At 45.7% G+C, this 26862-nt stretch overlaps 1 protein-coding gene across 1 annotated transcript; it reads right to left on the reverse strand.

The window, feature by feature from the left end:
* Positions 1 to 4909: 4909 nt before the first annotated feature.
* On the reverse strand, positions 4910 to 26862 carry LOC148041048 (peptidyl-prolyl cis-trans isomerase FKBP15-1-like). The gene is made up of 6 exons (XM_087676017.1): positions 26722 to 26862; positions 26548 to 26606; positions 26255 to 26317; positions 25070 to 25160; positions 24892 to 24996; positions 4910 to 5518 (listed from the first exon to the last, which is right to left on the reverse strand). The coding sequence occupies exons 1-6, from the start codon at positions 26774 to 26776 to the stop codon at positions 5436 to 5438; spliced, it is 456 nt and encodes a 151-aa protein (XP_087532143.1). The 5' UTR covers positions 26777 to 26862; the 3' UTR covers positions 4910 to 5435.

The following is a 26862-nucleotide window of genomic DNA, read 5'->3' on the forward strand; positions in this document are numbered from 1 at the left end:
TTGTTTCCTCCTCCGCTCACTTTTGTTTTTTCTCCAACCTTCCTTAGTATTTCTTTATTTTGGCTAGTTGCTACCCCTAGGAAGATAAGGCATCAGCCTCGGGTCTACTCATCCCCAAGAACCTACCAGGCCTTCGCAAGGCAATAATCAACTGCTCTTAGGATTTTTTCTTCCTTTTCTTTTATGTTTTAGGGGTTAGAACCCCTTTTTACACACCTCTGTATTTGTATATTGTAAGTATAATCATACTTGTCTCTTTTTTTTTCAGTAGGCTTCTCTAATTTCCTCACACTAGCATAGACTCTTAGAATAGCTGCCTAGCAGGCTAACAAAACAGGGTCACTAGGACTGCCTTCTAAAAACAGGTCTTACGATGCTTGTGTCTTGACAGGAGGTAGACAACTACTCGAACCTCCCCCAGATATACCTAACCTAACCCTAGGACTTCATACCTTGATTGCAAGTCGACAATAAAAGAACATTTCTCCCCCAAGTGCATAAACACATATAGCATTAAAAAAAAGTACTCATAAAGGAAGAAAATCACCTGGACTTGGCCATAAGAAGCTTCTGTGCAGCAAGAGGCTCCCTCCAGGTTCCGTAAAATTTGTATAGCACGGCACTAAAACAAAACCCATTAACCGCACCCGCACAAAATAGACACATGGCCCTCTTAGCCTGACAAAATGTGACATTTCACTATAGAATGACTGGCCCTTTTGGCCTAACAAAATAAATGATACTACGACAAAAGAAATGGCCCTCTTGGCCTAAAAACCACGAATCATTTTGCTCTAGCCAAATATGGTCTACTTGGCATGTAAATATGGTCTACTTGGCATGTAAATATGGTCTACTTGGCATGTAAATTGTGTCTTATCAAACTAACCAAGCTAAACCAAAGTGGCATAAGGTGTGACGGCTAGCCTCATACCACATATGCATGCCAGCTCACTATAATTCCATCATTGAGTTTTAATCATGGATTTTTTGTATATCCACAAGTCCAAGCCTTTCCACTGATATAATATCAAGATGGGCTATTCCTTTTTGTGTGTTATTAGCTCAACAAATGACCTTATTGGGCTCGAGTGTCTTATCATTGAAATAGACTGGTCATTCCAAATTTCCAAAGGCCTCTCCTATAGAGAGATCCATGGATTTTGACTCATTTGACCCTTCCCTATTTGGATTTTTGAATGCCTCATTACTACCCAAACTAGGTAGGGCTTCAATCCTAGGCCCATCCCATCGATGCATCCCAGAGTGGTGCATATTGTTAGATGTATCATTATGGCCTCTAGTCTCATCCACTTGGGAATTACCATGGTATATCCACCTAGAATTCTCGGCCTCGCATCTAGTACACCATCCACACTTTTAGAGATTTTGGGCCTCCAAACCCATCTCCTTTTAGTCATTGCATGGCTCGATTGGAGGCCACTACTCCTATTTTTATATTCTTTCATGATGACCGATCTATCTTGGCTCACTTACTGTCTATCACTTTCTTTGAATCGAATCCTTTTACTAGATTCAACTCTAGGTGGATCTTTACCATGATAAACTCTAGGTTCCCTGTCACCTTGGCTCTCAATAGTTGAGACAACCTCCACACGATAGCATATATCAGCTATGTTTTCGGGTGTCATCTCATTGCCATGATATTGTTTCAAACTTAAACCATTGAGGGGTTGCTTAACCATTATGCTTCCCCCATTAGGTCTACACTAATTTCCATCTAGTTCATGGCTTTGGGACATAGGATTGGCTACACTAGGCGGCCAGGGTTCCTAGACTTAATATCTTTATATAGTTAATGCCAGGCTTCCCAGTGTACTTGTCATTTGCACCTCTAAAATGACTAACATTCAACAAATGTTGCCAATCCTTATGGATTTCAAGGGTGCAGGGAAAACTCCAACAGCTCTCCCAACACTTCTGAACATATCACTCATAATCGTCGGCTAACATTCGCCTCCTTCAATGACTTAGGGTTTATCATCCTAACTTGGAATTGCGTATTGATTTTGAAGCCGCTAACAAAGAGTTCACCAAGCACATCTTATGGTAGTTGACAAACTTTCCTTGGCCAAAGCTTTGAAATGTCATCAAAGGCTCTCGTGTACTCTTTGACGACGGAGGTATATAACTCTTGCCAAATTTGTATAATCCCTTCATATGAGCAATAAAAACCCACTTTAACATAGAGATGGGAGAGAACTGAGGCTAAACCTCATGCCTCAACCTTACCATACATTCAAAAACTCAAATGTTATTTTTTTCTGTTTTTCAAATGCAAAAATCTTTTTTATTTATTTATTTTATTTTTTACTATTTATTTATTGATAATTACTGATACTTTTTATTTACTAATTTAGACTAATTGATATTACTAAGAATTTTTTTTCTATCACATTCCATCCCATATGAACACTATACACACAACAAAACCCCAAAAACACATGATTTCTCTTAAAACTGCAATGTTGCGAGTTTTGCATGTTTATAAAGAAATTATTAAATAGCAGATTTTTCCTGATTTCTCTAACATTGCTGATAAATCAAAGCATTGACAACCAAATGCAACCATTTTCATGCTAAAATATTTTTATTTTCAAATATTGGCCTTATACTAGAAATTTCGCAAACAAAATGTTTATTTTTCATGGAGACGAGAAAGAAAGGAAACCGATGGTTCATACAAACCACCATGGACACTGACAATGAGAATAAGAATGTTTTTTAATGGACCAATAATAACAATTTGGATTGGACCCACAATTTTTCTTTAGTCACATCTACAAGCAACCATATCTAGCCATAAGCATATAGTACCTTAAATATTTCATTTACATTTTATAGTCAGTTCAAGTCAAAATCATTACATGATCCTTAACTTAAATAATAGCACAACCTTATATATAAAAGGTGGATATATATAAGCTACTCTCTCCGCCTCTTATTCATCATATTCATCAAATATGAACACACTACTTCTATTGGAGAGAAAGATTACAACACTATGTTGGCTATCCTCAACTTGTACAATTGCAAAACTCTTAAGCCTTGGTATATAGGTTATGTTTCTCAAGTTTGTTCTCTTTGAGTCCTTTTGTATTCTTAATACTCATTTTTGTGCATTATGTTTACATCAAATCTATCAACAACTTCCCTTTTCTTCTATCGTTATACACCTTTTTAATAGATATGTCCTATGAAACCAACCTCCCTTGACAAGGGTGGAGATGATATATCCGATATGACATGGACATTCAATTAGCCATACCAACCTGATACAAAGAGTTGGACCATTAAGATCCAAAAAATTGACAATGGGATCATGTCTGAGGGTATCACCCCCTTACTTGACCTAATAGAAGAAGCATTAGGCATAGGATGAAAAAGAGAAAAATATAACAGCTAGAAACCAAGTGAAGCAAGCCAAAGTCACTCCACATTGCTTGTTAATTAGTGCCATTTTGGATATAAGGGCATGCACATCAATGCTTGGCTCTTCAACATCATGTTTGCATACATCAAGCTAAACGATTATGCTAATAAAATCACCACATGATTTATGGAAGATCTAATAAGACTAGTGGTAGTAATGTAAAACATAAATGACCTATGGAACAAACTTAATGCTAAATAAGAGCACAAAGAGTTCTTAACAAGGGCCATTATGAAACATAACACCTATAAAGAACAATAGCAAACTCAATGGTTAAGATATAAGCAATTCATCATGTCCAAGTAGAAGATATAATAGAGCATGCACAAAGAGTAACGAAGGTGACAATGGAGCTATACCAAATGACTTTGGTTATGGAACTGACCGGCACAACATTGCAAGATCAATGTTTAATGAATACGCAAGGAAAAAAGTACGTGTTTGATGATAACATTTCGAAAAGTCAAACATCTTCCACCTTTTAAAAAAAGTATTGCTTCATGTATTTTTCCACTATGTTCTTAGGCAATCAATATACCCTCTCTTTCCAATTTAATGTTATGATTAATCTTGCTTTTCAACCATGTTTATAATTTGAAATGATTCTGTCTTAAGCTTTTCAATTCTTCACAAATTGCACACTTCTGTCAATTGAAAAATATTGAATCTTTCGCCATTGTCATGTGAGCATAATGGCAACAGAACATTAACAAAAATCTCTTCAGCCTATGTCGTGTGAACTTAAGGCCAACGAAAAGGATACTTTTGGATCTTATCCACCCCAAAGGCACATCCCAACCATCAACTTCCACTGCCCCCATCTGAACCCAACCTAACCTTTTTTGTACAATTTTACTAGTAATGGACTATATTGAACCCTGTGGCATAACATTTATTATTATCCAATTCATTGGTTTCCTCAAGTTAGATACAAGTGCATATTCACATTCAAGTTGTGGATATGTGAGCATAGAAAAATGTCCTAGATAATATTTTTTATTTTTTGTATGTATAATATATCAATGCATTTATATCTACATCATATTCATTTGGACAAGCTCATACAATGTGAGTACATGCATGCATGCATAGCAATAAAAAACAATTTAAAGATATTTGTGCATACATACATAACTATGCCATCTTTTGTTAGAGAAGCTCAAAGGCATCTCTTACGTCTGATAGGATGGTGAAGGGATGTACATATTTGTATTAATACAGTCGATTCTGCATTGAAAAAAATAAAAATAAAAAAACATATACATGTAGACAGTCAACTAGAGGGAGAAGTATCATATTAAAGAAATCATAAAAAGAGGTGCATAACGCCATGATTACTTCATACAAATTGAGGTTTTGAAATTACTGCTTTTTTTCAAAATACCTTGCTTAGAGGGAAAACTGAGAAACCTTAAGAACAAATGCTATGGCCTAGGCCAAAATATTAAGACCTAGTTAAAGCAAAGAAGGTAAAAGAGAGAACTCTCGTTTTTTTGCTGGTGGTGGGTCTTTTCTTTTGTTTGTTGGTTTGGTTTTGTGCCATGTTTGAACCCTCGCATAAATTTATCCAAATTATCAGAGCATCTCTAAATACTTTTCACATTGACGTGTACAAACAAAATTCAGATAACTACAATGCCATATTGTATGCAATAGAATCTAAGATCTTTCCAATAATCTATTTGCTTTTTAGTTGATTCAATAAATGGCGTTGCAGTATCCCCCTTCTTAACTGCAGCTAAGTTTGCAACTCCAAGGAAGACGCTCGTGGGCCATGATGATCAGCATGGATGCAGGACAGTTTGAAGTGAAACTGTGAATGTTCTATGCTTACCCAGATATGCTAATAGCAGCATAAGATGATCAGACATCATAACATCAGGAAGGCCAGAACAAAACACCTGATTTGTCCCATAGCAGTGGTTCCATTTGACACACAGCCAACCATTTTCAGCAGAAGTGCTGTCTGAATCCCAGCTGTCTAGAGTTCAGTCTCCATGGTTTCACCAACTTGTTTTCCATTAACAGCAACCAATTCCGTATCAAAGATAAGAGTTGCACCACCTGCTTTTGAACATTTCACAAACACATCATGATTAAATGGCCTTGATAAAGAAACAAGCTACTTATAACGAGTACACAATGCACATATTGGCTCATATAACCATCTCTTAGGCGAAGGTCTGTAAGTAGCTCACACAGTTTCTAGATCACATTCAGTCAGTCTAAGGACAAGATTAACAAGATGCTCTGCCACCACTCAATTGACCTAAGCCTCAACCACTTTGTCATCCTCTTAAAGACATGCCTAATGTCATATGCACTCACACAATAAAAAACAAAATCATTTTATATTTTTCAATAGAAAATAAAATGCAAGAACCCCAAGATGAACAACTGGGGCAAAAGCAAAAAAGATAATGCCCTTAATTTGTGCACCCACCTATAATTATCAAACAAGTTATATCATATAACCCTTGGGGTGCTTGAGGGTACACTCTGCTGGCCCTTGTACGTAAAACAGAACACAGTACCTTAAGTGTGTTGATAATCTCTTCCGAAAATATTGAAGTACTGTGATGTGAAAATTCAATTTTGATTAAGTAAAATGCTGCAACCACAATAAATCCACACAAAACAAGCACAGAAGCTCCACAACAGCCAAGAGGCAGTAGATAGCAGAGTTCTGTTTGACAATGGCCTGAAGCACACCACACAGCATAAATCTTGATCCATAGATGAGCCACACTAGATTGAACAAGGATCTATAATCCTTACACAAAAAATGCAACCTGGGCACATAACAGAGCCACTGCAGCAGTAGTCATCCTGGAAAGAGGAACAGCCACATATACCGTAAACAGCACACAGGAACATAGATGCACTAGCCATGGCACTGGGAAATCGCGCCCACATGCTTGCAAGCCCAAGCACCAACAACTAGGCTATCATTCAGGGCTGTAGATGTCTTCTATATATATATAGCAGCATATGACCCTTGGAGATGGTGCCAAACTGCACTAATGAACATTTCAAATCCCACTAAAGGTCCATTCTGTACAAGAACTTTCCTGCTAGTCTGCTACATGATCAGATTTCACTTTGAACAGCATTGTCCTCTTAAAAGATCACATGCTAATCTTTCGCTTATCTAATTCATCTTAGCATAGTCAGTTGAGCATCGAAGAATAAAATAAAATAAAAGGGGAACTGAAACTTCTCAAACAAGTAGTGTGGCTATCCTCTGCTTGCATCTGTAGCCAAACAGGATAAGCTAACTCAAAATAATGATACTTTCACCTTACATGATCATCTAGGCTCTTTATGCAATCAGTGTGAAGATATGCTAGGGTTTGCACTGAGGAAACACCGCATGTATGACCAAGACTAAAAACACAAAGACTCAGAAATGACAAGGAAAACTCAAACCCTAAACGCAAAATGCAAAACGTGAAACTCGACACTCAGAACACAAAGAGAAGGACCTTTAAAAGTGCCCCCCAGTCATCCGGAACAAGAAAAAAAAAAAAAAAACGCTCCGTCGCCCATCACCGCTGACCTGCCATCGCGCTCCCGCAACCCCCGTCTCTCCCGTTGACTCGCCACAGCGCCCCCCGCAACCCAACCGCTTTGCCCGCCTGTCCCCTGTGCCTCTCCCCCCCGCCAGACTGTCACGCCATCGAGCTGCTTCCCACAGCACTGCCCCACGCCAGTCACCCTCCCCCCTCCGGTCCTGGCTCCGCCAGTAAAACCTCTTCACACCAAGCTCTCTCCGTCTGGTTCCGATCTGAAGCCCAAACCACCCCCCCCCCCCCCCAAATCCTGTACTCACCCCCAATCAAACACCCAACCTGACGTTCTCTGTTGTCCCCCCCATTCTGACCCCTCTGCACTTCCCAAATCTGACACCCAGCCCCCCCCACTCCCGCGCTGTCCCCCCGTCCCTTTCAACCGGCAGCTCCACGCCCCTTACCCGCGCGACTTCAGTCTGGAAACATCCTTTGTGGCACCCGGTGCCTCCATCACCATTAGAAAACAGAAAACCCCCCCCCCCCCCCCCGGTTGTTCCCTCCATTTGCAGCAACACTTCCTCCTCCTCCGGCAGTTCAAGAGTGTGATCAGCACGTTTCTCAGTAGAGACGCGCAATGGAAACCGCTTGTCAGACGCCGGCACATTCTGCAAGTGTCCCCCCAGTCAAACACCTTGCGCGTCGTCCTCTCCAAGGAACAGCTCTTAGCAGTCCATGCCACAAAGCTGGAGCTAAAAGAAACCGCAATCTTCGATCAGGTCATAGGACACTCCCCATCCAGGGCTCAGCTTCGGGATTGGCTTCACTCCACATTGCGCATTGGCACGGCGCAGATCGTGGAGGCGGTTCTCATGGGGCAAGGGATCTTCATGGTACGTCTCACCTCAGCAAATGCAGCCCGTGAGCTAGTAGCTAGTTCACCCTATGCTTCCACAAAGGGGGCCATCTACATGGTTTGCTGGTACAGTGGCTTCACAGTGGAGGCATTCGCGCTCCACAATAGGTTCCTCAGACATCCGGTCACCCTACTCTTCCCTAGACTAGTGGTAGAGTATCACCACCTAGTGGAGGACTTCGAACGGCTCTTCGGCACTATCCTTACCGCCTCCTTCGTGGATGCAGTGACAGCAACAGGAGTCCCGAAGGTATGGGTGGCAGTGAAAGAGACAAAGAATATACCACAATTTCTGGAGATTGAGGGAGGTGGACGCTCCTTAAGGCAGCAACTTATTGTGACCGGGCAGCCAGGGCAATGCCTGCGTTGTCATGAGTTTGGGCATCAAGCAACAGACTGTACGCGATTTGGAGCTAGCTGGCTTTGCCGACAAGCCCACAGGTGGATGCTAACGGCTTCACACGGGTGCAGAGATGACAGAGCAAGAGACGGCAAGGGGGGCCACAGCCACCCCCTCAAACACAGCCATGGCAGCAGGGGACAAAGGTTGAGCGTCCTTCTGTTAGAGATCAGATCAGATCAGGGCAGCAGGACAGGCCTGGTGCAGTCGGACTGCACAGTCAGCAGTCAGCAAGAAGTCGGCTGCATTTAATGCAGCCGACTGGACATTTCTGGCGCCCTCTTTTGCCCGGTTTTTCAGCTATTTATACCCGACACTTTCAGCAGTCTGGTACACTTCTCTGCTCGCAGATTACAGACCGGTGACACGCGCAGATTCCGTCTCTGTTCGCAGATTTCAGACAGCAGACAGTGCAGACTGCAGCGGACTTCGAGGTGGACAGCATGTTGCATCGTCGAGGTGGAGACACGCAGTCCAGCGCACTGCGCCCGTGTATATATCTGCATATCTTTGTATTCAGCATTCTTTATACAGCAGATCTTCATCGTCCACTGTCTCTCTCTCTCTCTTCTTTCTCTGTGTTCTCTCTCTCTCAGTCCTACGCTTCCGCACCACTGCACTCTAACATGGTATCAGAGCAGTGTTTGAGGGCTGACTGAGCGCAAAATCAACCTGAAGAGGAGTTTCCATCGCGACACAAATTTGCGTTTTTTGCGTTTAAGGGCAGACAGGAGGGCTGCGCCTTGGAACAAGGCTGAAACGAGTGTGGGCGCACAGGAAAGGAGTACAGGTGGTGGATTTGCTGCTGTTTACTGCTGTTTGACACGGAGGAAGTTTGAGTTTTCAGCCTACAAGTGCAGGTTTTGCTTTTTCATCGCCTCCGCCGGGTGAAGAAGGTCGCAGAAGAGCCTTAGCAGGCTGAGTTTTCCCAGTCAGAGGGGGCTGCTTTTGCGTTTGTGAAGGCATTGCAAGTGAAGATGTCTACAGAGATTAACTTGGAGTTCCAGTCGATTATGGACCGGAAGGTGCCTGTGTTACCGGCTCTTCCTGCTGATCAGAAGCTCGACGGCGACAACTACCGCATTTGGCGCGTCATGATGTTGGCCATCCTTGAGTCCTAAGATTTGGCGGAGCTGGTACAGGAGATTGACCGGCCCTCAATAAGAGATGAGTCCAAACTCTCTTCCGATACTCGTGCGGAGTTGGCCAAGGCCCAGTCTCATTGGGACAAACTAAATGCCAGGATTCGATCCTTTCTCTTTCTATCATGCACTACAGCCGTGATCGCTCACATCGAGCACTTGACGGTGGCTTGGGAGATATGGCTGGAGCTTGATCAGATGTACAATCGGATGACCCTAATGAAGCGGGTTTCTTTGGAGGTACAGATGCGGACCTTGTCCGTAAATAAGTCTTCTTCGCTACGGGAGCACATTAACAAGCTAAGGCAGCTACAGATGCAGGTTCAGAATGCGGGGAAGCCGATTTTCTCCGAGTTGCCGCCACGATTCGGTATATTTTACTCTGCCCTTATTGCTTCGGGGCGAGAGTCTACTCTTCGGTGGGAAGAGTTGGTTCCTATGGTCTTGGACCAAGAGGAACAGTTAAAGGGATAGAATGCTTCCAAGTCGGAGGCGCTGACAGGTCAAGCCTCTCAGAAGAAGGGGAAGGACCAAAAGAAGAAGAAGGGGGATAACAAGTCCAAAAAGGACAAGGAGAAGGGCAAGGACAAAGACTCCACATGCCATATTTGTGGAAAGACTGGCCATTGGAAGAAGGATTGCCCTGACAAAGACACGAAGGACACCAAGAAGAAGGACACCAAGGATTCTGGAGCGGTGGCTGCACCCTCATCAGCTGCATTTCTTCATCTAGCTGTCATTGAGGACGCTTCACCGAATGCTTCTGATGCTGCGATGACGGCTCCCCAGGCTCGAGAGTGGATTGTTGATAGTGGTGCCTCACGGCACATGACTCCTTCATCAGATGGTGTTGCCCAGTTGTGACCCTCGCGTGGGCAGATTCTCATTGGAGACAGCTCTTTAGTATCTATTGCAGGTCGGGGTAAGATGCAGCTTATTCCCGATGGACGAGGTGGTACCCATACCTCAGAGGTTTTGCATGTACTAAGATTAGGGTATCATCTCCTTTCAGTTCATAAGATTTGCTCCCTTGGTCTTCTGGTGGAGTTTGATAGTACTACGGTGCGAGTCCTTGATCGTGGATCGAGAAAGGTTCTCTCATCCGGATATGAGGAGAACGGCATTTACAAACTGAAGTCTTCCACCGCCCTCTCTACTCTTCTTCTTAGCTCTCAATCACAGTCAGAGTTATGGCATGCTCGGTTTGGTCACCTGAACTATGACTATCTTTGGAGGGCGTCACATGGACAGCTTGTTCGAGGGTTGCCGGATATAGTGGTGAGCCAACAGCCATGTGTCTCCTGCATACGGGGGAAGCAGCATAGGGATGCCATTCCCCACACAGCTTCGCGGCGGTCTACTTCACCGATGGAGCTAGTATCTACGGATCTATGTGGCCCTATGAGGAATGAGTCCTTGCGTGGGAGCTCGTACTTCATGCTGATCGTGGATGACTACAGCAAGATGACATGGGCCTACTTTTTGGCACTAAAGTCAAAAGCTTTCTCGCACTTCAAGGATTGGCTTCTCTTTGAGGAGAACCGATTGGGCCGGAAGTTGAAGACCTTGCGATCCGACAAGGGAGGTGAATTTGTTTCTAATGAGTTTGCTCGGTTTTGTGCAGATAGAGGAATTCACCAGGAGTTTGCCAATACCAACACTCCTCAAGAAAATGGCATTCTTGAACGGAAGAACCGCAGTGTGATCGAGATGGCGCGCACCATGATGGAGCACCGACAGACCCCTCAGGTTCTGTGGGCCGAGGCTGTGGCTACTGCAGTCCACATCCTTAATCAATCCCCTACTTCGGCCGTGGAAGGGATGACCCCATTTGAGGATTATTTTGGGACCAAGCCAGATGTTTCTTACTTTCGGGTCTTTGGGTGTGATGCCTATGTTCACATTCCCAAGGCTCACCGTGATAAATTTGAAGCAGCTTCCCGAAAACAGGTATTTGTTGGCTACAGCTCCCAGTCCCAAGGCTACTGACTATATGATCCCGTCAAGCGGGATGTGTACACTAGCCGTGATGTGCGGTTTGTGGAGGTTCCGGCTACTTCAACGGGTGAGGAGCATCCCGTTCTTGGAGATCCAGGGGAGAGTTGGGCTCCTTCTACAGTTCCACTGGAGCCCGTGCCTTTTGATTATGATTCTGTTTCTGACACAGAGTCTACTGTTCCACCGGACACCTCTGAGGAGTTACCACCGGTGGATATTCCAGAGTCTTCTGTTGATGGAGAAAGACGAGGGGAGGTTCGGCCTCCTCCTCGCTGGGCCCGTGACACACTCCGTGATTCAAGGATCGAGGGGGTTCCTGAGGAGTGGGGACCGCAGGATGGTCCGCGGCGGTCACGGAGGCACCAAGCACATTCTACGGAGCTTGTTTGCTCCAACTATTGTTTGATGACCCGTGTTATGCAGGATCGAGAGCCCACCTCCGTGAAGGAGGCTTTACAGTCCGCACCATGGAAGAAGGCTATGGAAGCCGAGTTGGAGGCTATTGAGAGGAATGGCACTTGGTCACTCGTGCCTCGCCCCCGAAGAAGAAGGTGATTGGAGTCAAGTGGGTCTTCAAGACCAAATACCTTAGCGACGGTTCTTTGGATAAGCACAAGGCCCGCCTTGTTGCCAAAGGTTTTGCACAGGGCCCAAGGATTGACTGTCATGACACTTTTGCCCCCACAGCTCGTATGGCGACCATTAGAGTTGTTCTTGCTTTGGCTGGCCATAGGAGATGGCCTGTTTATCAGCTGGATGTGAAGTCGGCCTTCCTTAATGGTGACTTGAAGGAGGAGATCTATGTTGAGCAGCCTCCTGGCTTTGGATCTTCAGATGGGAAAGTCTACAGGTTGAAGAAGGCCTTGTATGGCCTCAAGTAGACTCCGCGTGCGTGGAACGAGAAGATTGATTCATTCCTCCAATCTCAGTTGGGCTATCGGCGGTCCAAGGCCGATCCGCAACTATATGTATACACTTTCGAGGATGGTTGTGTGCTGTTTGTCTTATATGTTGATGATTTGATTGTCACAGGTGATGATGCACAGCAGGTCCAGGAGACGAAGTCAGCTTTACATGGGACGTTCGAGATGACGGACTTGGGTCTACTCCATTTCTTTTTGGGCCATGAGATTTATCAGTCTCAGAGGGGGATCTTTATCTCTCAACAGAGATATGTACAGGAGCTCTTGGTGTCTTTTGAGATGGAGGATTGTCGGGCCCTCTCTACTCCTATGGATCCAAACTGGAAGGCCACTTCCCATTCAGCTTCTCCTTTGGTGGATGCGTCCCGCTATCGACAGTTGATTGGGTCTTTGATTTGGCTTCTCAACACCAGGGTTGATCTATGTTTTGCTGTTGGGCTCTTGGCAGGGTTCATGAGTGAACCTACGACGGTGCATTGGCAGGCTGCTCAGAGGATACTTCGGTATTTGAGGGGGACGTCTGATTTAGGGATTCATTACCCCGCAGGGACAGATGGGTCAGATCTTGTACTTGCAGGTTGGAGCGACTCGGATTAGGCCGGTGATGTGGACCACAGGCGGTCTACTACAGGTTACTGTTTTACCTTGGGTGCAGGTGTTATTTCATGGAGTAGCAAGAGGCAGCCCACGGTAGCCCTTTCGTCTACTGAGGCGGAGTATCGGGCCGCGTCTTCCACCACATGCGAGGCTGTGTGGCTTCGGAGATTATTGGAGGAGCTTGGGTGCCCCCAGACTCGTCCTACTTTGCTGTGATGTGACAATGAGAGTTGCATTGCCTTGGCAAGGAACCCTGTTTTTCATCCCCGGACGAAGCACATAGAGATCCAGTACCACTTCATCCGAGAAAAGCTTCTGGATGAGACCATCACTGTGGAGTACTGCATGACGGAGGACAATCTTGCGGATTTGTTTACGAAGGCGCTTCCACAGGCTCTACTTCAGCGACATTCCAGATCCCTCAAGCTTCTGCCCTGCCTAGGCTCTGAGAGGGGGTGTTAGAGATCAGATCAGATCAGATCAGGGCAGCAGGACAGGCCTGGTCCAGTCGGACTGCACAGTCGGACTACCACGCGGCAGTCCGACCTGCAGCAGGCAGTAATGCAGCCGACTGGGCATTTCTGGCGCCCTCTTTTGCCCGGTTTTTCAGCTATTTATACCCGACACTTTTAGCAGTCTGGTACACTTCTCTGCTCACAGATTACAGACCGGTGACACGCGCAGATTCCGTCTCTGTTCGCAGATTTCAGACAGCAGACAGTGCAGACTGCAGCGGACTTCGAGGTGGACAGCATGTTGCATCGTCGAGGTGGAGACACGCAGTCCAGCGCACTGCGCCCGTGTATATATCTGCATATCTTTGTATTCAGCATTCTTTATACAGCAGATCTTCATCGTCCACTGTCTCTTTCTCTCTCTTCTTTCTCTGTGTTCTCTCTCTCTCTCAGTCCTACGCTTCCGCACCGCTGCACTCTGACACCTTCCCCCCCCCCCCTCCTCGCCCCACCCGGAAGGACCACAGTTCTACACATCTACCCCCCATAGAGGCGTCACAAGCCACCTCCCCAAGGGCCCACATCCCCCCCCCCCCTCTCCCCATGGTCCCCCCCCCGACCCAATCCACATCCCCCCCTTCCAGAGCTACTGCCCCCCCCACACCCACTGGGTGCCCTCGACCACCCCACCACCCCTCGATTCCCCCCCTCCCCACCATCACCCTCGCCGACCATCCCCCCCTGATCCCCACCCAGTACAGGTGACCCCCCATAGGAGGGGAGGAGCCCCATACGCTGACATCCTCCACTCACTGATAATCGAGCACCCCTTCCTCCCCCCACATAGCCATCACCTCATCCGTCCATGCCGCCCGTTACACTTTCCTGAGACAGGTCCAGCTACTACCACAGGAGTTTTTTCGCAGTGGGCGTTGGTCTTACCTAAGAGTTACAGAGCGCGAGGAGTTCCCACTACCCCTAGAGGTGGGAATCTTAGTGGTGCGCAAGTCAAGGAGCGGCAAGGTCCATTTACTGGCACCACACCGGATAGACCAAACTATGCCTTCTTCCTTCAAACCTCTCACATAGGAGACTGGGCGACGACACAGATAGAGGAGGAGGTGAAGAGCCAGGTGGCAGACCAATCTCCTAGTGGATGGGAGAAGGTGGATTGGTACTTTTCTCCCAACAGTTGCCAGGTTGCATGATGGACATTAACTGGTGGGCTGGGGCCAAGGTCCCACATCTGAGCATTATCTTTAGAGCCCCTCCACAGTGGAGAGCTCCGATGGATGTGATCGAGTGGTCCTTGGCTCAAGTAGCTCGCTTCTACCAGTGTATAGGGTCTCACCCCTCAGCCTGACTGATAGATGCCCCGATGGTACCACCAGGCACATCCATCACCCCCATGGTCCACCGGAGGGCTACCATGGGGGAATGGAGTTCACCATCCAGGCCCGCAGCGAAGCGTATCCGCATGCCTCATAGCTCCTCTTCTTCATCAGCAGCTTCCACACCGAACAGATATTTGTGCGTATCCGCATGCCTCATAGCTCCTCTTCTTCATCAGCAGCTTCCACACCGAACAGATATTTGTTCGGTCAATTACAAGTTTCCCCATGAGTCTACATCTTGTATCCTGGAATGTGAATAGCCTCTACTATAGTGGAGCACGTGGTCCCAAGAAGTTGATTGTCTGATAGGAGCTGCAGCCTGCCCTTGCTGAACGGATCGACATCTTACTTCTACAGGAGCACAAGCTCAATCCCACCCAGGCCTAGCGGGTAGGGAAGGTACTCCCGAGCAGTTCACACACTTACTGGGAGCACGCCATCGGTGCCCACAGCACGAGTGGAGGCGTATACACCTCGATTGGCTTGAGCCTCACCGCTTGTGTACGAGACCACGGGACGATCGTGGCATGAAGGGTTCTATGGATCAAATTCGATATTGGGGACTCGTGCCTTGGAGTCCTCAATATCTATGCCTCTACTGAGGTTAGGGCACGCAACAGGTTCTGGGTGGAGATCGCAGCACGACTCCCAGAGGTGGACTCCTGGATTGTTGGAGGAGACTTCAACTACCTGGAGACCTTAGAGGACCAGCAGGGCAGAGGCAAAAACTAGCAAGGCATGGCGAGGGAGGAGCAAAAGGCATGGGAGGACTTCTTACTGGCAGTAGGAGCACATGATGCTTGGAGAGACCCAGCTTTCCACAGGAGCGAGAGGTCACTGGACAGGTTCTATGCGGGAGTGGGGATCCTCTCGCAGAGGCCAAGTAGGGTAGTTAGCAGGCACCACTTTGAACCCGATCACTGCCCGGTTCTCTTGTCACTCGACCCCCCAGCATCTGCCCTAGACACACAATCCTGTCACATCCCTGACTCGATCTATAGGAGGGAGGAGATAAAGAGACAGATTGAGCAGATCTAGACTAGGGAGTGGGACAGGACGGACTGGATCGCAGAGAAGGTTGCAAAGGTCCTAGCCAAGTCGAGCAATATTTGCCAAAAGACAGCCTTACACGCCAGGCAACAGAGCTGGGAGGAGAAGAGAGCACTCTGGCAAGACCTAGCAGCCATGCAGAGATTACTACAGGAGGCACCAGGGGATCCCATCCTACACGCACATGAGGTACATGCACGAGCAGCCATCGTCGGCCTAGAGGACAGGCACTTGGATTTTTCATTCCGTACCTCAGCAGCCTTCTAGGCATGGAAGGGAGATACGATGTGAAGGGAGTTTTTCCAGGTGCACCAGCCCTACATCTCAGGAGAGCAGATATGCAGTCTTCAAGATCAGTATGGAAGGACTCGTTCTAGCCCAGACGAGGTAATGGAGATCGCCACCGACTACTACAGATGCCTTTTCCAGCAGGAGACAGCCTCAGCTAGAGGTCATCAATGCAGACAGCAAGTCTAGGATCACATCCCGTCCCCCGTCACAAAGGAGATGGGACACTTCCTCCTAGCCCCCCTTCACAGACAAGGAACTAGAGGAATCCTTCCATACACAGGACAGGTAAAAATGCCAGAGAGAATGGTCTCTCTAAGGCCTTATTCACTATCTACTAGGAGGTGGTGAAGGAACCCTTACTACTGACTTTCCAGGAGATTTTCACTTCTGGAAGGATGCCAGGGAGTCTTTCGGCAAGTCTTATCAGTCTTCTCCCCAAAGGAGGAGACCGGTTGGAGCTATCCCAATGGAGACCGATCACCTTGTTGTCAGTGGCCTATAAGGCACTGGCAAAGATGATTGGTAGGCGACTCCACCCTGTGCTTCCAAACATCATTCATGATACACAGACTGGCTTTATCTAGGATATGAGCATCCTAGACAATGTCTTCACCTTCTTTGAGACGACGGAGTGGGCCCAACAGAGTGATCAGGGATTGGCTATACTACTACTACATTCGAGAAAGCCTATGATAGAGTGGACTAGGACTTCTTAGAGGGCACTATGGTAAGGATCGGCTTCCCCCAGGCATGGATCCGTGGGGTCTCCACAGTGTACAGATCGGCCACCAGCAAGGTTCTCATAGGCGGTAGGCGAGAGGAGTTTCAGCTGGAGAGATCCGTCCGGCAAAGCTGCCCCCTAGCCCCGTACCTATTCTTACTCTTTGCAGAGGCAATGTCCCACTTCTTCAAGTCACGTGTGAGCGAGCTACACAGCCTCCGACTCCCAGTGAGAGGAGACAAAGCTGTTAGACTTAGAGTATGCAGATGATACATCACTTTACGTAGAGGACGATGATGCCGGAGAGAGAGAGACTGGCCCTCAAGGTGTTCTGTACTGCAACAGGAGCGAAAATCGACTGGCGAAAGTCGGTTGGTTTCCTTACAGACCCGGACTCTAGCACGAAGTGGGGCATCCACTTCAAATTTAGATGGGTATTGAGCAGAGAGCACGCCGTCCGTTATGTCACCAGGTGGTGATACTTTTTACATTTGCTTTTTTTATTTCCTTATATAAATATTTTATTTTTCTTTTCTTTTGTTGATGATCCTTCTTACCCCCAGAGTTCTCTTGGAATAAGCCGGGATCTTTACATGGCCAGAAGAGGTAGCCACTGGGACAAATTGGACTAATGGTTTGTCTGAGCCTTGGGACCAGTTCCATATTGAATGGGCACTGAAGAATAGAATGCCAGTGATTTGGGACTGTGTCCTTAGCCACTGGAGATGGCGCAGGACAATGAGCCTGGCCAAGACAAAAGATGCACATGTGAGAGTGCTCACGGAATAAAAGTCACCGCAAATGAGTCACTTTACACTTTTTGATATGGTCACAATGATAAAAGTTGCTCAAAACAACTTGAGGAATGCAGGGATCACCATTCCTAAAATTTAGAGAGTTACTATTTTTGGACCCCAGAATCTGTTCGCGTCATTATCTTCGTTTTTGCACAAGATTAATTCTCTGGTCTGTGCCGACATCAAAATTTGCACAAATCATGGAGAATTTTAGACCAAAAGGTTTAAATCGGAAAATTGTTGCATGCATGCCATGTGCCACAAATTCCCAAAAGAGAGAGAGCATTAAAAAAAACGTACTAGATAAGGGGCAAATGGGAGAATGAAGTTTTGAGGAGCTGAGGGCAGATTGCTGCAAGAAAATCAGCCATGGAGAGTACTTCTACGTCTCTGACTCAAGTACGGAGGTAGAGCTTGCTCCCTCTGATCAATTCTCTCTCTATTCTCAAAGGAAATGCTTCGCATGATGGGCTGATTCCATCAAAGGTACAATTCTGTGTTCTCTCTGAAATTCTGCACATGAATCATTGAGTATTGGTCACAGAAAATGCAGGACATGTTGGATAGTAAGAACAGTGAATTCAGGACATGTTGAACAGTAATAACAATGTGCTGGACAGTAAGAATAGTGAATTCAGGACATGCTGGATAGTAAGAATAGTGAACTCTGGACATGCTAAACAGTAAGAATAGTGAATTCAAAGATCTACAGATTGTAATTCTACACGAATCGTTGAGTTTCGGTCACGTGCTGAACAGTAAGAACAGTGAATTCCGCACATGCTGGACAGTAAGAACAATGTGCTAGACAGTAAAAACAGTGAATTCAGGACATGCTGGATAGTAAGAACATTGAATTCAGAGAACTGCAGACTGCAATTCTGGACAGGAATCATTGAGTTTTGGTCACAAAAAATGCTTTCCTAAAAGGGATGTTGATCTGGACATGCTGTACTGTTCTTATGCAGCTGGGATTTACTCAGAATAGATGAAATCCAACTATTTGCAAGTTATGTATTTTGGAACATTATCATTTTTTTGTAATTTTCCATCCTTTAATTGATAAAGAAATACCGAGAGGGGCGCCAGTCTTTGGGGCCAATCTAGTGTTGAGCAAGGGGGTGAGGTCTCTGCTTATGTGTGTGTGTGTTAAGACCAAGTGTTAATTGAAGGAACTACCACTTTATGTGAGTCATAGACCGGTTTCACGTTACCTAGGGTTCCGGGTGCGACTCGACATCAGCCCCGCCTAGTAGTTTCTTCCAGTCCTTGATTCTATTCGGAGGAAGCTGACCTACTGGAGTGCCGCTCACATTTCCCTAACAGGCCAAGCCTTGGTGGTTAACTAGGTCCTCCTAGCGACAACTTGGTACATCGCCTCGTGTTGGTGCTTCTCCACATCTTCTGTAGCTCAGCTTTGCCGCCTAGTGCGGCACTTCCTCTGGGCCGTGTCAGACGGCTCCAAGGATTCCCGAGACAAGGTGGCGTAGGCGACCATCATTCGACATCGGTCAAAGGGAGAGCTTGGGCTCATCAACCCAGAGTATCAAACTATGGCCCTCTTGGGCAAGTTAGTAGTTCGTGGCCTCACACCAGGAGGGCAAACCTAGAAGATCCTATTTCAGGAGGGTCTCCAGGAGTGCAAACCGAGGCTTTGGTAGTAACTGGAGGCCGTCCTTGAGATGGATTTTCACGACAACCCAAATCAAACCCCCCCCCCAGATCCCCCTTCCTACACAGTCTGCTTCGTGTGTGGCAGGGTCTCCGTAAGGCCCTAATTCAGAGCCCCCCAAGTTGCCAAGAGAAGATAGACCGCCAACCGGTGATTTGAAACCTCCAGCTCAGAGATCAGGAAGGGTTACAGATTGGCGAGCACCCCCCCATCCCATGGGCTGGTTGGGAGGCAAGCCCAGCTCGTACCATCAGGACATGGCGAGAGGTGTACAAGAGGGTGGACGAGGAGGTGTTGCAATGGGCATCAAGTTGCCAGAGAGGAGTTGAGTTGAGGAGAAGGAAGATTGACGCAGCAATACCTCAGGAGTGGCTTGCCCCCCCGAGACAAGAGCCGATAGAGCCCGGGGAGGTATGGGCACCAAGTTTTCACCAGAAGGTATCCCCCTATAGATGGCAGGCAAAGTGGGAGGCACCCCACATGGGACTTTCCTCACCGTGCAGGAGGGGGGACGTCTGGCCCTTGACAAAGGGCAACAGGATGAGGAGATAGTTGTCCTTTCAGGGAGGAGAATTCGGGTGGTTGGCCTTCAAGGAAAGACATGGCGGCTGGACCCTTATGTCTTCTGGGAGGAGCTCAAGGAGTGGCGCCTCTAGATTTGGGAGGGCAGGCCACTTGACGAGCTGAAGTGGGATCCAGGAGAGTCGCTATGGCCGGCCACTGCAGTCGCCAAGAAGCCACCAAGGTTCTTGGAGTACACAGCCAGGATTGGCAGACACGTACTAATACAGGAGAACATGGATTGGGCACCATTGCACAGCAGGCATTGGGAGGAGCACAGCATCACGGAAGCTTTCCGACGAACCTTCTGGCACCGCCTATGGGATAGCTGGAGGCCAAGGAGGGTATCGTACTTCTTATGTTTGGTGGCACGTGGAGGCCTGGCGGTGGGGAGCTGGTTAGCCTAGATCCAAGAGGGAGGTTGTAAACGTTGCACATAGCAACCTCTGGAGTCCCCAAACCATTGCCTTTGGTCATGTGAGGCGGCGCAGCTCGCGTGGAGAAGAGCATGCCGCATCCTCCGCCGTATAGCACCCAGCCTTGGATATATTTCATGGGGAGCTTTCTACTGGCAGGCAATAAGCCAAGGCCGTCACCTTCATCGGTTTGGAGGCTCTACCCATCTGCCAGGTACTGGAGCCCACAATAGACCACTCTTAAGGTATGAAAGATCATAGGCAGTCTTATACTAAATGGCATATCTGGAAGGCACGGTGTCATGAGGTTTTTGGCGGGGAGAGACTCTCAACACAGGCGACCTTAGCAGAGCTCTGGGACCTCCATCATCCACTCCCTCCGCGACCAATGGGACCAGGTGTAAGGCGAGTCTCGAGCTCAACAGGAGCTCCATTTCCATTTCATGCACACGTGGGGCGGCCAGGACCTGTTTTTTGTGATGCAGGCAAGCAGCCCCAGATGGCGATATACCCCCTCCCCCTTCCATGGCTTCTTGCCCCCATCCCCCCTAGACTGCCCTAAGAGGCTTGTATATTTGATATATCTGTGACTCAGTATATCAACTCTAGTCAGTCTGTCGAGCATGGGCACTTCCTTGTATTTTGGGTTTTTTCTGAAGTAATATAATTAGCCACACTTTATTTGCAAAAAAAAAAAAGAGAATGAACTTTGAAGTAAATGATTGGTGTAAATGAATGTAAGAGTGTACACAATGCCCAAGGGCAAAGCAATGGAGTGTCGGAGAGTGACGTCCACTAGAGACAAATCCCAAGTGTTGTGGTCACCAATCGGAGCGCGGCAGACAAGTAAAACACCAAATGCTGATTAGTAGAGGATCAGGTGACTAAGGCGACAACAAGGATGATACCTAGGGCAATAGGCGGCAACAAGAAGCTGCAAATGCAATTGTAGGAAGGCCTCCAATGGGTAGAAGATGGTCACTAGCAAGTAGGACATGGTTGCCCACTGCCACCTAGGAGAAAAGGCCAAACGCAGGCTGCACACTGACACCTGATGAAGAGGAAGGGCTGCTACCTGTCGCCTAGCTAATGGAGAGTCAAACGCAAGCAGTAGGAGGCAATCTGTGGGCTGGCGATGGCAAATGAATCAAATGCAGCAAAGGAGTGAGAACCTGCAGAAAAGGGATAAGGTTGAATGGTGGGCAGCCTGTCTATTTATAGATGTTGAAGGGTGCCCCAAAAAATTAGGGTTTTGGGGGACCACTGAAATAAAAGTGACAAAAACCCTACACTCTCATATGAATTAACAGGCATAGTGCATACATCAGAGTGTACTAAATCAAGAGCATTGGACTTCTTAACGACACCAGAGTAATACGGAGACTTCACATGTTTTCCATACATGCAATCATTACAAAATTCGAGACCAGAGTCTTTCACATCAAATCTCCCTAAAGAGGAGAGAACCTAAAGGCCTTTTTTGGCTCATATGGCCAAGTCTTTTGTGCCAAAGTTCCATCTATGAATAAGCTTCAGCCACAGCCAAGAGCTTTCTAAGTAATGCTTTACAATGCAAATAATACAAAGTTCCCCTTTTGCTACCTTTAACAATCAACATAGAGCCCTTGTGGACCTTCCAAGATCCACCACCAAAGGTAGTAAAATGCCCTCTTACATCAAGCCGCCCAACTGACAGTAGAATTTTATTTATGCTAGATACATATCTGACATCCTATAAAATCAGCTCTTGGCGGTTTTCAAGGACCAAGTAAATGGTACCTACACCCTCTATCTCACATGCATAGTTGTTGCCCAGGTTAACCTTGCCTAGGCGATCTACAATGCATTCAAAAAATGACTGCAAAGAGGGAGTAACATGAAAAGAGGCACCGTTGTCCACTATCCGTGATTGGGATAGCCCATCATGAGCTAAAAGGAAGGCATCAATCACCTCCTTTTTGGTGATGTGCATATTAGCTACTACTGCCATAATATCTACATCATTGCATGAGACTGCAACAAGTATCTTTCCACTATCAAGAAGCTCTTCAATGACCACACTAGATGCAACATTTGCCTTTGCAACTTCTTTTGAGAAAGAGTTGTCATCCTTCTTTTTCTTTCCCTGCTGTTTCTTTCTTTCTTGCTCTTTCTTATAGTATCGACAATCGGGCTTTTTATACCCTTTACACCAATAGCAAGTAACATCCTGTTGTTTGCCCTTGCTTTTACTCCTACCTTTGCCTTTATTCATTGCATTACCCCTCTTCTCTGACCTACTTCTAAGATGATAGACTGAACTACTGCTTTCTTCACTGGACTTTTTTTTTATCTCCTCGTTGAGGATAAAGCCCCTAACACCATCAAAGGTTAAAGCAATGTTATTACTAAGTGAAACAACCAAAGCCTCCCAACTATCACGTAAAATCATCAACAAGAAATAGCCTTTAGTTTATCACTGAAGGACTGCAAAATAGAGTCCTGCAATTGACTCAACATCCCTATGAAAGTACTCAAATGCTCAACTCCTCATGAGAGGGGAGAGTCAAAGTAGTGCACCTTAACTAAGTGCTAGTTATTTCTGTAGATGATTTGATACTAATTGGCAATAAGGGAATGAGTAAAGCAAAAACAATACTTCAAAGGGGATTTGGAACTTGAACCCTCAACTTAGGTACATGCACTTGTGAAGTGGACTTACTCCCATTACCAATCAAGCCCCTAGTTTTGGCCAATCCCTCGATACATAGAACACCCCTATCCACGACTTGATCAATCAAGTGATCCAATTAATCAACCAAGAGATTGTGGGAACCATATCAAGTGCAATGAAGAGAGCTAAAACTTTGGGAGGAGCCTTGGATGACTTCCAAGCCACCATCAATAGCTTCAAGTAGGCTACAGACTTGGATGTATCGGCCATGACTCCTAGAATGACATCGACACGGACTCAGTTGACTACAATATCGATGGTTAAATGATAGAGTAAATCTCAATAGATCCCAAACCCATAGACGTAAGGTTTGCTTATTGATGCAAGCATAGTCGAAGTTAAATTAAAGCTAGAATGGCTTGAGCACTTAGAAGTATTAGATAATGAATAAATGGGGATACAAAAGGATCAAAAGACTTAAAGTTTTTGCTTAGCATAGACGTAGTGAGGACATCTAATAACATTGGCTCATTCAAAGGCAATATGCCTTGGATATATTAGCTAGGGTTGGGATGAAGGAAATGCAAACTACGGATTACCCCTTGGATCAAAATCTAAAGCTTATGCTTGATGCTAGACCTAAGATGGAAAATGTCACTAGTACAAGCAAATGGTTGGAAGCTTGATCTAAGTAACCCTTACAAGGCCTGATTTGTGTCATGTCGTGACTCTTACAAGTCAATATATTCAAAACCTGCAGAAACCTCAATTCAATACAACGAGAAGTATTATGACATACATCAATGCTACAATGGGGTACAGCCTCTTGTATGAGTATGGAGAAAAAGCCATAGAGCTGGTTTGGTATACAAATATAGATCAGGTTTGAAGTGCATATGATAGATCTACTAATGGATATGCTTTCAGCCTTGTTAGTGTGGTGGTGAGTTGGAGTAGCAAAAAGCAATCTGCAGTAGCATAATCCAGCAAGAGTATAGAGCAGCAGCATTTTGTACATGTAGGATTGCTTGGCTTCAAAAGCTTTTACAAGATTCGGGATTGGATATGGATAAGTCATCCAGTCTTTACTATCATTAACATGAGTGGTTGCAGCTTGCCAATAATCCAATGCACCAGGAACAGACAAAGCACATTGAGGTGCAGCACAATTTCATCAGATAGATGGTGTTGGCAGGAAAGATAGATCTTATTCATGTGAAAACTGAAGACCAAGGAGTGGATCTCTTTACCGTGTCATTATGTAGATGTATACTCATACACTTCAAAGAGTCTATTAGAGGTATTATATCTGATTTGAGCTTGAAAGAGACTGTTGAGATTAGTCGACCCCAGTCTAGCTTACCTTATATGTGTAGGTGAATAAATCGAGTCAATTAACTCGACCCCCTTTACTAATCTTGTATGGTTTACATTTATTCCTAGTTACATGGAAGATAATGGAATGAAGATTTCCCCGGGTAAAACTGCATCTGCACTTAGGGCCATAGCTCCACCCAAGAACTGGATTACACAGGAATCTTCTGCATAGTCTGGATTCTCCAACACTCAGACAAACTTAAACATTTGATCACTCCCTAACCCTGGACACATCATCTTCAACAATCTACCCTAAATCCAATCCGTAACTACGAATAATGGATCTTCAAATCTGAGACTGCAAAGCTTGACGTTCTGAGTAGTAGAACTGTGTGCTAAATTCCAAAAGCTGTGACTCCAAAGGGCCACTTGCCAGACAGTCACCCATTGAAACTGAAGTAAAACGGTCTCAAAGATCCACTAATCTGCTATTGGCTCATCATAGTCAAAGAAGTCATAGTCGTAGTGACCAAGAAGCCTGCTAGCTGGACCATAACCATCACAAAGTTCTGCATGCTCATTAGTGCAGGTAGGTATTGACCATTTACCAACTCATCTAACTTGCCTGGAATTTTTGGAGGGGACCCTTGCGCACCATAACCCAGCTTTGAAGGAATCTTCAATCTCCTTTTCTCACCCACACACATTCCAAGAAGGCCCTGGTCCCAACCTGCAGAGGCAAATAAATAATTTTAAAACAATCCTTGGCAACATTGAAAGGGAAGAGAGCCTCTATGCCAAACCTTTTATAACATGACCAGCTCCCAGTTCAAACTCAATAGGTTCTCCCCTAGGATGACTTGAATCGAATTCTGTCCCATCTATAAGGGTTCCCTGCACGTTTCAACAACCATGAAGTTCACTGATAAAAATCTGTGCAGAACAATAACTACAAACTTGTACTTTTTGTTGCTGCCACACAATTTGCTAATGTACTACATGCCATTTCATATATCTTGCATCCCACCCCTTTGGTTGTGCACATCTACAGGGAGGACTCCTACAACTGTTTTGACTTACATCTTGTGCTAATGCTGACCTTGCTGTGTAAAAACTACCACCCTGTTCATTCTCTCTCCCCATAGGAAGGTGCCAGGAACTGCAGGAAGACTATAGGCATAAAACTCGATCATGTAATGGAATAAAAAGGCTCCAGCAATGTGCTTTTCTGTTCACTATTTTTGTGCATACCTTTCTACTCTGTATAGATTTGAAGGATGATCACACATCACTAGCAAAAACACATGCATACATTGATCCAACGAAGAATGTCTTGTCAATTTGATTTTGCCTGGGATTTCAGGATACACCAAAGCTATGCCCACTTAAGCAATAACTCGCAGGATCCATAACTTGCTGCAATAACCTTGCAATTATCGGGGAGAAGTTTCTATACATGGTGTACACCTCTTAGCAATGTCAATGTTTATGTGCATCTATAAATATGAGGCCTTGATAACAATCTTACAGAACCACACATACAGAGTGGTAACCTGAAGAATTACACATTGAGCCGAAACCAGTAATATCATGGGTCATATGGAAAGGCAATCCACAGAAAAGTGACAGTCATATCCCCAATAAAGATAACAGACGATAATACCCCACTGTAACATTTATATAAGTAATGACTAAAACAAAGTAATGGCACAATCAGGTCTACATAAATGGAGGCCTCCCTGGTCTTACCCAGTAATGTACTTCCTGTATCACCTTTGTAAGAATTACACCCCAGCAAAGCTACATAATGGAGGCCTACCTTGTTTCACCAAATAATGTACACGTATCACCCTTGTGATAATTACAGCCATATCCCAAATAAACGTAACAGAGGAAAAAACATCACTGTAATGCTTATGTGAAATAATGGTCAAAACCATGAACTAACGCAATCATGCCTATCTAGATAGAGGTCTGCCTTGTCTTACCCGATAATGTACTTTCACCGTATCGCCCTTGTGAGCTTGTAAATCGCATGTTTTTGGCTTGAACTGTGGAGAAAAAATTAAACTGAGGCATTAAAGAAACCCCTTGAGGTCCTGTTAAATGGCTGAAAAGCATTGTAAAGAACGAATCCAACCAGCAGACATAGTTCATGCATTAGTTATCCATATGTAAACAAACAAATTCTGATGGATGAACCATAAAGTCCAGGCTTATTAAGCCATCACGATGAACTACCTTCCATCACTACATCCGCCTTTGGCAGCATCGAAATTACCTTGACTCCTATTTGGAGTTCTGTCACTTCTGCGTCGTCCTTCTTCTTTGCATTTGCGCCTGCAAGTTGGATCAGACAAAAGACTTAGTCTGTTCTCATCAGGTTAAGAATGTGCCTGCAGGAAATCGCAATGGTGCTCATGAATGAATGAATGGCAGGACTCTAAAAGCAAACCTTGGTACAGAAGCCCGATTAGAAGCACGGCAATGGCGATACGCGCACCTGCCATGGTCAAGCGCCTATGAGTCACCTTTCCATGAGAATAATTAAGAGTGGTCTGTAGTGTAAATTTCGACCCTGCACAGGAATTAATTT

The sequence above is a fragment of the Lygodium microphyllum genome, chromosome 1 (genome assembly GCF_053477565.2).
Source record: "Lygodium microphyllum isolate KBCC chromosome 1, Lygodium_microphyllum_v1.1.10, whole genome shotgun sequence".
NCBI classification, from domain to species: Eukaryota; Viridiplantae; Streptophyta; class Polypodiopsida; order Schizaeales; family Lygodiaceae; genus Lygodium; species Lygodium microphyllum.

Excerpts from the sequence above, each read along its gene's own strand:
- LOC148041048 (XM_087676017.1), bottom strand. The coding sequence starts at position 26,776 with ATGGCAGGTGCGCGTATCGCCATTGCCGTGCTTCTAATCGGGCTTCTG. Across the intron at positions 26,318-26,547 it reads AACTCCAAATAGGAGTCAAG|TTCAAGCCAAAAACATGCGA; the intron begins GTAATTTCGATG and ends TTTTCTCCACAG. Across the intron at positions 25,161-26,254 it reads CGGTGAAAGTACATTATCGG|GGAACCCTTATAGATGGGAC; the intron begins GTAAGACAAGGC and ends TGAAACGTGCAG.